At 43.6% G+C, this 11,983-nt stretch overlaps 1 protein-coding gene across 2 annotated transcripts in view; it reads right to left on the bottom strand.

The window, feature by feature from the left end:
* Positions 1 to 11,983, bottom strand: part of LOC310779813 (eukaryotic translation initiation factor 4E type 2-like) — an 88,067-nt gene that overhangs the window by 51,641 nt on the left and 24,443 nt on the right. Inside the window, exon 4 of one of the 2 annotated variants that reach the window (XM_083640320.1) lies at positions 2,287 to 2,391. The exons of the other annotated variant lie outside the window; for it this stretch is intronic. Within the exon in view, the coding sequence (XP_083496446.1) occupies positions 2,287 to 2,391 (105 nt within the window). The remainder of the gene's footprint in view (positions 1 to 2,286; positions 2,392 to 11,983) is intronic. 2 annotated transcript variants of the gene reach the window in all.

Below are 11,983 nucleotides of genomic sequence, written 5' to 3'. Positions count from 1 at the left end.
TCAAAATAAAGTGCCTGTAACACGACAGTAAGCGCGTAAGCCTAAAGTTGCAGTAACACGGCTGCTTAAAATATACGGTAATCAGCCTACCAGAAAAGTCATTAATCCTCGTCTTCATCTTTTAGGCTAAGGTGCAGTACACGGCTGTAACCAGAAAAGTCAAGTCATTAATCCTCATCTTCGTCTTCTTCCTGCGTACTAAAACCACCAAAGTCGTCATCTTCAGTGTCGGAAACGAACAGGCTCAGGGTGGCTTTGTCAGCCACTCTCCTCTCTCCTTCGTTGTCGCTCTCAAAACCAACGAACTCCTCTTCGTCACTGTCGGAATCGAACAGCCTCTGAAGGGCCTCAGCTGTGGCGGCGTCCTCCTCTTCATCACGCAGCAGTCCAGCCTTTCGGAACCCGTTGGTGATCGTGGATGTTTTGACACTCCTCCATGCTGTCAGGATCCACTCGCAAACTTGAGTGAAAGTTGCTTTTCGCATGCGACCAGTTTTGGTGAATGATTTATCGCCGCTAGTCATCCACGCCTCCCACTGAACGCGTAGTGCCACTTTGAACGCACGATTGACACTGATGTCGAGTGGCTGCAGATGCTTCGTTGTGCCCCCAGGAATCACAGCTGGAATTGAGTTTGTGCTCTTGATGGCTGCTTTCACAGAATCTGTTATATGGGCCCTCATGCTGTCCAAAACGAGCAAAGCTTTTTTTTGGCGAAAGAATCCTCCAGGGCGCTTGACGTAGCACTCATTCAGCCACTCCTTCATTACGCTTTCCATCATCCACCCTTTCTTGTTGACTTTAAAGGAGATGCCGTTCGGGATCTTTTCTTTTGGCATTGTAATCCGCTTAAAAATCACCATTGGCGGAAGCTTTAATCCAGATGCTGTGCAGCCAAGAACACAAGTGAAATTCGTTCTCTCGTGGCCAGTGGTTCTCAACGTGATGGACGATTCACCTTTCTTGTTAACAGTCCTGGTGAGAGGCAGGTCAAACGTCAAAGGCACTTCATCCATATTTATGATCTGGTCCGGTCCGATGGAATATTCCTCTATCTTTCTTTGTGTGAATTCGCCAAAGTTTGTTATTTTTTCCTGGTAGTCGGGAGGGAGTTGCTGACACACAGTCGTCCGCGCCCTGATGGACAGTCCCTTTCGTCTCATAAATCTGAAACAGCAGGATGGTCCACCTCTAAAATTTTCAATTTTCATTTCGGTGGCGACTGTTTTGGCCTTCAGTCGGATCTGCACGGTTTAAACACCTCGGCCGTCTGCTCTCTGTGTGTTCACCCAATCTTCAAGAAAGTCTTCAAGTTCGGGCCATCTGCTTTTATTACCTCTGAAAGCTTTTATTGACTTTTTGCATTGAGACAGTTCTTCCCGCTGGCGTCTCCAACGTCTCACCATTGACTCATTGATGCCAAGGGTACGTGCAGCAGCTCTATTTCCTTCTTTTACTGCCAGATTGACTGCCTTTAACTTAAAAGCTGCATCATATGCATTTCTACGTTTGTTTTCCATAATGAGGGTTTGTGCATGAAAACTTCCTTTGCACAAACTGTCTCGCTCTCGTAATGTCTGTCTGTCTTGCTCTCGTTCTGTCTCTCGTACCACTCTCGGTTCCACTTTTGCGCGCTACCTGTCTCACTCTTTTCCGGCCTCCAGCTTTTCCTGCTGGAGCCCGCCGCTTAAAGGTGGGGGGCGCGGACCGGCCATAGAGCCCATAGAGTTAAAGGTGGTGGACTGTAACCTGTAAAATCCATAGATTTAGGAGGTCCCCTAGTAGCCGTTAGCTGTAAAAATCCATAGATTAGCCGCACCATTATATAAGCCGCAGGGTCGAAAAATGGGAAAAAAGGCGCGGCTTATAGTCCGAAAATTACGGTAATTCATATAGTCAAAATGTATTTTTTATTTTGGCCAACATTGAAATATTCCACAATTGCACAGTGTGGTAAAAATAAATATCATTATTATCTAGCACTCATTTAGCTTCATTTGGTTGCCTCCTTGTCAACTTATGAACGCCACAATGCATCTTGGGACATTATGCAAATTTATGTGTGTCAGCGCCTGGGTTGGAGGGCGGGAGAGGAACATGTCGTCAGCTGGGCTGAGTTGGACTGTGTGTGTGTGTGTGTGCTCTGCTCAAGCCCCACCCACGAAAGACATTAGGAGAAGAGCTCATCATACTTTTGCCACTGACAGCCCTTCCCATTAACAATGCCAACAGGTCGCCGGCCATACAGTATGCCAGGTTTCCACCTAGCCTTGTTGAGGGTCGTACCTCCCACATAGGTTTGATGCCCTCTTTAAACAGGTGGAAGTCGCTGTGTCCGGTCAGATCTCCAGGACGCACCAGGTGACTGTAGAACTTCCAGAACTGCTCCACCTAAACGCACGCACACACACACACACACACACACCAATATCAGGAGAGCCGTTCATTCCGTTTGTCCAGTGATAGAGAATAGGGCTGTTGAAACAAATTTCGGTACTCGATTATTATTCAATTTGCATAAATATGAATAAACCTTGATTTTTGGGGAAAATGAATATATATATGATTCAGCGACCTCGTATCAGGCAGTCTACGTTGTTGAAGTTTTCAACGCTTAAAACACTCGCATTATATTAAATTGCACTTGGCTGTTTCGCTCTTTTCTTAAACTAGGCGCGCACTTGATTCCTAGGCTCGACCGCTCTGCGGGCTCGCTTCGCTTGCTCGGACGCCTCGCCCGTCCTGCATCTCGCTTTTTTAATTGAATTAAAAAAAAAAGTATGTATCAGAGATTAATCATTGTGCACTTGAAATTCTTTATGTGCTCAACTTAGGAGCATAATGTAAGATGACAATCACACCACAGGCAGGCACCCAGTTCATAAATGCTGCAATACTTAAAATGCAAAGGCTTCCATCAATGGGCCATAGGCTCAATCCCCATTGTGTTAACTCAGTTGGTGATAGATAGTGACTTATAGAGATATGCAACCCCAGATACCCCAGAGAGAAGCCAGACCTACATCCTGTAATTTTTTCAAAAAAGGGCAAGTTTTCAGGCTTTCGAATCCACCCGCTCCACATTTGGATAGGATTAACTTGTGTGGGGCGGGCACATTTCAGAGCCAATGGCAGAGCTCTGTGCATTTCCTGCTCACGCATGTGTAGTTTCAGTTAAAGCCAGTTAGTGCTGTGAATGGATCTGCTGCTCATGTTTCTCCCTTCCACCACCCCCTCCCTTCTCCTGTCCAAACTAACCTCGCGTCACCAGGCTCTCTCCGTCCAAACACCAGCATTGTTTGGATATTTCCGAGAAAGCTTAGAGGCGGCATAACTTTTGACAAGAAAACCATCACATATGGCTAAAAAGTTAGATAGAAATAATATTTATTTTGAACACAAAATGCAATTCTGGGATATTTTAATATTGGACAAAAATAAATTAAATTAAATTAAAACCCTAAGAGAAACACACATACATCGATGGGGTGTATATATACCCCTTGCAAATACAACGTGGTAGTGAAATGGGTAGTTTGACCGTAACATGGTTGCACTGTGATATAGAGAGGCAAAATGGAACGGCACTGTACCAGAGATTTTCATCCGCCATCTATTTTCCCATAGACATTTCGTAAAATGCTTATAAAATAGTTTTACTTCGTCGAACCAAACGGTTCAGCTAACGCTATAATCGGGAGAGACCATAGAACATTTCACTCGGACCAAAATAAAAATAAAAAATATTATATTTTTTTTTATTAAAATATTATAAAAATATTTTCTTTAAACCCGCATTTTTTTAACGTTTTGGTCCCATTTAAATGTTATGCGATCTCTCCTGTTTCTAAATATATCTGAAAATCTCTGGTACAGTGCTGAAGCAGTAAGTAGGCGGTCACTTTGCCCCTCTATCCACTCCAACAAGACTTGCTTACTTGACGCCACTTTTTCAATAAAAACACATTTATGCAATGACTTTACATAATGTATATTTATGTTGCTTCATTTAGCCTGTCCTGTGATGTGCAGAGGCAGCAGGTAAAAGTTATAATACTAAGCCTGCCCTGAATGAGCCTTGTTCGTTATTGTGAACGTTAGCAGCGTTAGCACAATACTGAGGGTTCCAAAATGTCGCCGATACGCTGGGATGCGTTTACAACATGTCTAAAGATCATGGAAGTGGATGGTATCAGGAATGTCACCGATAGTTACAGGTGAGCTTACAAACTTTATCTGAAGGTAGTAGAAGTATATGGATGCATCGGGACCACTGGGGGAGCGAGCCAACACCAGTCAAAGCTGTCAGGGTCTGTGTTATTCAGTGTAGCTCAAGGCTAAATTAGCCTCAAGCAGATTAGCCTGGCTAACATGCTAGCGTGATGCAGGCAGACAGGAGTCGGCTAATAGCATTGGCCGACGTTTTGCAATGAAAGCTAGCTAGAGCAGTTTCTTGAAATGCATTCTAACCAGCCGAAATATTCACATAAAACTAGGGGTGGGAATCGTGGAGTAACTCACGATACGATATGGTCACGATACTTGGCCCTCGATAACGATATTATCACGATACAGCGATTCTGCGATAATGGATATATTGGAAGAAATTTAACCTACGATACATCACGATATCTGTGTAACTGAAGAGAAAAAAATACCCCTAAAAGGCAAGAAGCAGGTATTATGTATTTATTAGCAGAATTGACATGAACTCTCTCAGAGTTCACTCACTCACTCATACCATTTTCGATACCATGGAGGAAAAGTTACACATTAAGTATTTTTATTATTATTATTAAAACAAGAAAACCTATATAACCTACCTACCTATATAATTTCTAAAAGTAGATATTAATGATCAAACATTTCCATTCATGTAGCCTACAGTATTTATGTTTTTGTTTCAACTACAAACATAAATAAACGTCAACTTGAAACTATGTTTCAACTACCACACACAGCATAATATTTTAGCCTGTTTATTAAAAAAAATCAAAAAAAAACATATCGATACTTGGTGCCAGTGTATCGATAACGTTATCGCGATACCGTGAGTATCGATATTTTGTCCCACCCCTACATAAAACAACACAGCGTATTGCTGGTGGTGGGCGACGGCGTGACACCAGCGCTGCCCTACTGGGGCAGTGGGTTAGAGAAACTATCCGGGGGGGAATGCAGGATTGCAGCCAAACACCCTCTTGAGGCAGCGGAGCTGCTAGGCCCTGGACACTAATCTAAACTCAAACAAACAAACAGACACACATTTATTTTTATTGTTTACAAACAAACACAACCTAGGCTATCTGACTAAACCTAAACCTAAACTACTAAATACTACAAAGAGATACTCAACACCTTTTTCTGCTGAAAATCAATATATATTGGAAATGAGTTGTGTTCTTGATGAATCCAGGTCAAAGTCCTGACATTTACTGTAAAACGAAGTAATTCCTCATGTCACAGTTCAGACCACGCAGGGTCCTGGCACACCAACGGGAGCAATTTAAACACGATTAAACACGATTTCAGACGGACAAGCCCGTCTTTTATTGTCACACGATCACACATCAACACATGCATGGCCACAAACACACTCATGCTGACGGTGGCCGGTGAAATTCGTCCTCTGCATTTGACCCATCCTGGCTTGTCCTTTCCTCCGGGGGGCAGGCCAGGAGCAGTGGTCGCTTTCTCGTACAGCGCCCGGGGACCAACTTCGGATGTTGTCGTCACTGGTCGGATGACGATGACGATCTGATCTTCTGCATGTTTTTAATGGGGGGGTTATGTACGGAGGAACCCCCTGGGGGGAGCACGGGGAGAACATGCAAACTCCACACAGACAGAAAGGCCCTTACGACGAGATACCCCACCTGGGCAGTGGGCACTGAAGATATGGGGGGGAACACAACCACAGCGCCCACAGTGTCCCAGGCGAGAATCGAACTCAGGACCTTCTGACTGTGAGGCGACAGCTCTACCACTGAGCCACCGTGCCCCCTTTGGGTTTTTTTTGGAGTTCAGTGTAGGGATGCACCGATTGCGATTTTGTTGGCCGATTCCGATTTCCGATTTTTGAATAGTCTGACTTGCCGATACCGATTTTTGCCGATTCCGATTTTTTTTCTAATAACAATAATTGGCAGGTTATTTTTTAACTTTTTAACTTTTCTTTAATAGAAAATTAACATTCATGTTACATTTCTTATCATTTGCATGAGGTAGGACGATCTCACTCAAAAACATCTCAAAATAAAAGTGTTCCAGGTTACTGGACAGAGCTTTTCTTTTTTGTGTAAATACAATGAATATAAAACAATAATTCCAGTATATCCCACAGCTATCATGCATTTACTTTTCCAAAAGAAAAAAGGTGCAACAGAACAGGGGCTTCAGATGGAAAGTAGCCTATGGCTAAATCTGTTACAAAGCATATCTTCCCCTATGGGGTTTAATGTTTTTTTGTATATGTCCCTACCAAATAAACTAATAAAATAAAATAAATAAACGTCAAAATGTTATCCATGGACAAGGAGTTTATAGCCTATAGCTCTGGAGCCCAGAGACCTTCGAAGCCATGCCCACTCTACAGTTGTGGATTTGGCTGTTCTTGAGTAGCCTAGATGAGGAAATGAGTTTGAATTGACTTTGAATATCGTAGTTTACACACAGAGCGCGTTTTTTTTAATCCGCCATTCGAAAAAAAATCATCTCTCACAGAAAACCTTGCACACTGGTGCGATGAGTTTTATTATTATGTTTGTCGTTCTATTCGCAATACGAAACAAAAGTCCTCTCCTGGCTGTACACGTTAGGGTTAGGGTTACAACGTGACTGACAGATAGCAGCAGCAGCAGTGATGTGGAGGCTGGTCGGGGAAGAGGGGACGGTGAGGTGAAGCGAGCCGCTCAGACTGGAATGTACTGTGGACTCCAACCTACCCGGCGGCCCCTCCGCGGCTCCACACCGACGAAGACATGCTGTGGCATGTGTGTACTGTGTAGTGGCAGCTTTTGTTTTGGCTGCAACTCATCCACATCCACTCGGTCTCACTGCTTTTCGGTGCGCGCACGTCACTTGAAAATCGGCTCACAGAATCGGCATTTTAGAGTGACCGGCGCAGATCACCGATCGAGGCCGATCACGTGAAAATCGGCCATTTCCGGTCACGTGCCGATCGATCGGTGCATCCCTAGTTCAGTGTCTTGCCCAAGGACACTTTGACATGCAGACTGGAGGAGCCGGGAATCAAACCACCGACCTCTTTTATCCAAAGCGATTAGTGGACGACTCGCTCTACTTCCTGAGCTACAGCCGCCCCATAGTCAACTTCCCTTTTGCAACCTTTCCATCTGACAGCCTTGTGGTTATTTCGTTCTGCCGTGGTATGTTGCAGGTCCAGTTCATCTAGACACAAGCCTATCTCTTTTGAGAACCGAACCATCTCTTCTCACATACCTATGCAAACAGACGATTTTTTTTTTTTTTTTTTTTTTACAAACAACCTAGGCTATCTGACGTACTCTAAAACTAAACCTAAACTACTAAATACTAGTGTTGTCACGGTACCAATAATTCAGTAGTCGGTACCGGTACTAGTGAATTTCCACGGTACTCTGTACCAATTTCGGTACCACGGTAAAAAAAACAGACTGATATTTCTTGAACATATTCTCCTTTATTAAAGTATGCAACCATTTCCAATGAACAAATGGCATGTAGCCTTCAACTTTAAAACAAAACAATGTGCTTCTGCTTACTTCTTACATCAACTATGTATGGCAGTGAGTACAGACAGTGCAACACCAGTGGCATGTAGCCCTCAAGTATTTAATTTTATTATTATATTAAATATTATAATTTAATTTATTTCACAGAATTGCTGGAATCCTTTTTTTTCCAACGGTGTATATTGGTATTTGATCGATGCATAGGAATTCTGCCAATGCCCTATCACACTTTCTTGCTTCATGTGAGTTCTTGTCATATTTCCTCTGCTTTTCAAAAACATCAGGAATTGTCTGCTGGGTGGTCTTTTGGGCTCCGCGACTTGTGCCTTCCTCTTCATCTTCATCTCTCGCATACTGTTAAATGGAAAGTAACGTCAGTGAGATTTACTAAAATAAAGAGATGATAAGGACAACTGCACATACACACATGTAGAGTGCAAGCAATTTTATGTAGCTAGTTTTAATTCACGGACATGTTTCACCCGAAAGAAGCTTGTATTTATTTTGATGCCATGTTGAACTATGGCTAAGTTCGGCTATTAGCCGTGTCCCATAATGTTTCCATTACAAACATTGCATTGCACACGTGTTACACTATGCTAGCTAACGCTGTACCAGGTATTAGCCGGGTCCCATAATGATTCCATTACAAAACACGTTACGTTAACGTTAGCGCAAACGTTTTTTGGTTACACAATGCATTGCCAGCTATCTCAAAAACGAATGTGACAGGATAAGGTCTGTTTGATATGTTGTTAAACGTGTTATTTTACACCGTTTGAAAGAATTAACCCACCTTGAATTATTTGAACAGGTCTGGGTGCCTGTCTTTCAGCTGCTTGGCGAGATTGGATGTGTTACCCTGTTTGGTTTGGAACTCCCTTTCACACTTTTTGCAGATGGGACTTTGGGGACTGATATTTCCAAATGCGACTCTTTGCATTCTTCTTCTCAACAAGTTGAGTTGTTGGAATAGGACAGGAGCAGCCGCTCCTGCTGTAGCCATTATCTTCGCTGCCTGTGCGCACTGCTCCAAGTACAAGCTGTGAATGACTGTTCGCGATTACGTGTGGACGTTCGGGGACACCGTAGTCCCGGAAGTGCGCGGGCTGTATGCGCAGTATGTATGTATGTTGATCAGGCAGACAGGCTAACGTTAGCTGGCGGCTGGGTCCATGAAGCCAAGCCATGGTGGCAAACTAAATAGTAAATTTGGTACCCTCGGTACCATGAAAAACAGGTACCGTTCAGTACCGTAGCAATGTAGTACCGTCCAAGTACCGAAGTACCGAGTACCGTGACAACACTACTAAATACTACAATTTACACTATGCACTCTAATCAAAACGCTCCACAAATCTCTCTCTCTCTATTCAACAATTCTCCACACTCCATAGGCTCAGCATGGTGTGCAGGCACTTTTATAAACTTTGGCTGGGAGGGGCCTAGACACGAGAGATGGGCGGGCTGGGTTTGGTGACGTCACTGATCAAGCTACGTCACTGATCAAGAGCTCTGCCAATAGAAAGGGAGGAAAATTGGAGTCTACAGCTGGCCTTTTTAGTTTGTATGGAACTGCATGGGTATGTGAGAAGAGATGAGGAATTACTCAGATTTACAGTAAATGTCAGTGTAAGTGCCAAATGTGTTTCTATGCTGTCATATTTTTATTTTGTCCATGGGGTGTCGCTGTGCCATGTTACCTGGGCTCAGGTAGTCTACATAGGTGCTGCCTTCACCTTTGCTCACTAGGTGTTTGACCCGGAAGGGCAAAGGGTTTTTGACCACTTCGCTGTGGCGCGACATTTGTTTGGTGTGCTCTGATTTTCTGTGTTTGGACAACAAAAATGGACCATATTCACGTTGGTGCACTGGAGTAATAAATCCACGTTTGCAACTGAAGGACTGCCTTGATAATTTTCCTACGCAACACACAACAATATCGTATGTATGTAACATCAACTATAGCGAGCGCATCACCCAGGTCATCCGCGGTTTAGCACCTCAGTAGCTTACAGTACTAGACTGGGCTCCTTTAACAGTCAGAACTATGTCCTGGATTCCTCAAGAACACAGCTAATTGCCAATATATATTGATTTTCAACAGAAAAAAGTGGAAAAAATGTTGCATATCTCTTTAACAGACATATATTTACATGAAAATCTATCACTTTAAGAAATTACCAATGTGTATTATGTATATAAAATGACAAAGAAGGTAATGCTTAAAATGTATTATTGCGGTGCCAAAAGGTGTGGTGAAAAATGTGGGTGCACTTAAATTAAAAAGTAAGGTGCACCGGTGCAACCAATGTAAAAAAGTTAGTCTGGAGCCCCGAATGCTAAAAAGAAAGCCAAAACCGGAGGGGGGGGGGGGGGGGGGGGTACCGATATTATCGACCGATATTAGCATAAAAAAAATTGATATCGGAAAATATCGGTATCGGTTTTCATGCCGATATTTTTATTTTTTATTTTTTTTAAATACAGGGGGAGTCTCACTGAGAGCAATGCTCTCTTTTTCAGGAGTGCCCTGTTCACATTCACACACACATTCATACCTGGAAGCTGACCAGTACAACCACAGTCTGATCTGTTGGCCACTGAGCAGCTCCACTGGAGCGGTTGGGGTTAAGGGCCTTGCTCAAGGGCACCTCAGTGGTGGTAATGAGGGAGGGGCAAGCGCTGCCTTTTCACTTTCCCCACCCAGATTTATCCTGCCAGTCCCGGGGATTGAACCGACGACCTTCTGGTCACAAGCTCGCTTCTCTAACACTTACAACTTTAACACAACATGCATATTAAACTCTTCAGCTACATTAAGCTACATTATGTAACTTGTTACGTGAAATTTTGGTGGAAAAAAAGCCCGCTTATATCGGTATCGGTTGATATCGGTTGATATCGGTATCGGAAATTAAGAGTTGGACATTATCGGATATCAGATATCGGTAAAAAAGCCAATATCGAACATCCCTAGTCAGACTGCAAAGTTAGTTACATGTTCAGTAGTCTCGCTGGCCAGCCTCCTCTCCCTTCCATCCGAGGAGTCTGGCGCCGCAGGTCTCCATAACTGGGATAAACCCTCCCCTGCTCTACTCTGCTCTCCCATTGGTAGCGTCGATTTCAGACGCTGCCGGATTTCCGCTCCCCGCTTAACTCATTCACCGCCAGTTTAGGACTGCCAATATTTAGCACAGGCCAAAGATTTTCATAATTGTTGGTCATCTTTCAAGACCCACAGTAAATTATCTATTAGCACCAGAGTGATTTGCAATACCTCAAAATGAAGATGTACGTCTCTGGGTTCACCAGGGAAAAAAAAGTGAGCTTTTAGCATGTTCTGTACTCTACTTATAGCCATTTATATACACCCTGTTTTCCCCCAAAATGTCTCTCTGAGAAAAGAAATTGCAGAAAATGGCATTTATGTATTTATGCACACAATCTCATGCAGAACTCGCTCTCAATTCTTTTATTTTGAACTGTATTGACATCAGACATGTAAATATTATTCGTTAGGACACAAATGACAAAAAAAAATATATATATATATATATATATACACATGAAGTGCTTTTTTTTTTACATTCAACAATACAGTTTACTCGGTGTGAGTGAGTGTGCAGACAGACAGACAGACAGACAGACAGACAGACAGACACACCGACAGACAGACAGACAGACAGACAGACAGACACACACACACACACACACACACACACACACACACACACACACACACACACACACACACACACGATCCCCCTTTTAGATTTCTAACCCCACATATGATAAGCAATAACCACGCCCTGTGGCGCTGGGATTGGCCAGGAGCAACACTGGAGGGCATGCAGCCCAGCGATTACATGAACCAACTGAATAGCTCTTGAGAAAGGACAGCGGGCTGCTCTGACTCCCGCTTCTGCCTTGTGCCTTGCTGTTGTGTGTTTATTTTGCACCCTTCCTCGTCCATGTCTCCCTGTCATATCCCCTGCTATCTGATCGTTCCCGTTTTCCCCTCGGCTATTCAACACGTCCTCACCGCCCTCGCAAACTGATCGATCATTTCCTCATTCCTCCGATGATCAAACACATCTCTTGATTACTTTCTCCCGGCTGGCACAGAGGAAGGCGACTCCAGCTCGTGCAGCGCGCCGAGGCGCGTTTCAATGGCGTTTCTCCTGTCTGCACAAGGAAGCGTTACCAGTTTTCTGCTTTTCCTCCTGCTCAATTTCAAAACAACAGCT

Source organism: Poromitra crassiceps (genome assembly GCF_964638095.1).
Source record: "Poromitra crassiceps genome assembly, chromosome: 7".
Taxonomy (NCBI): Eukaryota; Metazoa; Chordata; class Actinopteri; order Beryciformes; family Melamphaidae; genus Poromitra; species Poromitra crassiceps.
The sequence above is the reverse complement of the archived record's forward strand: the minus strand, read 5'-3'. Positions and strand labels throughout refer to the sequence as shown.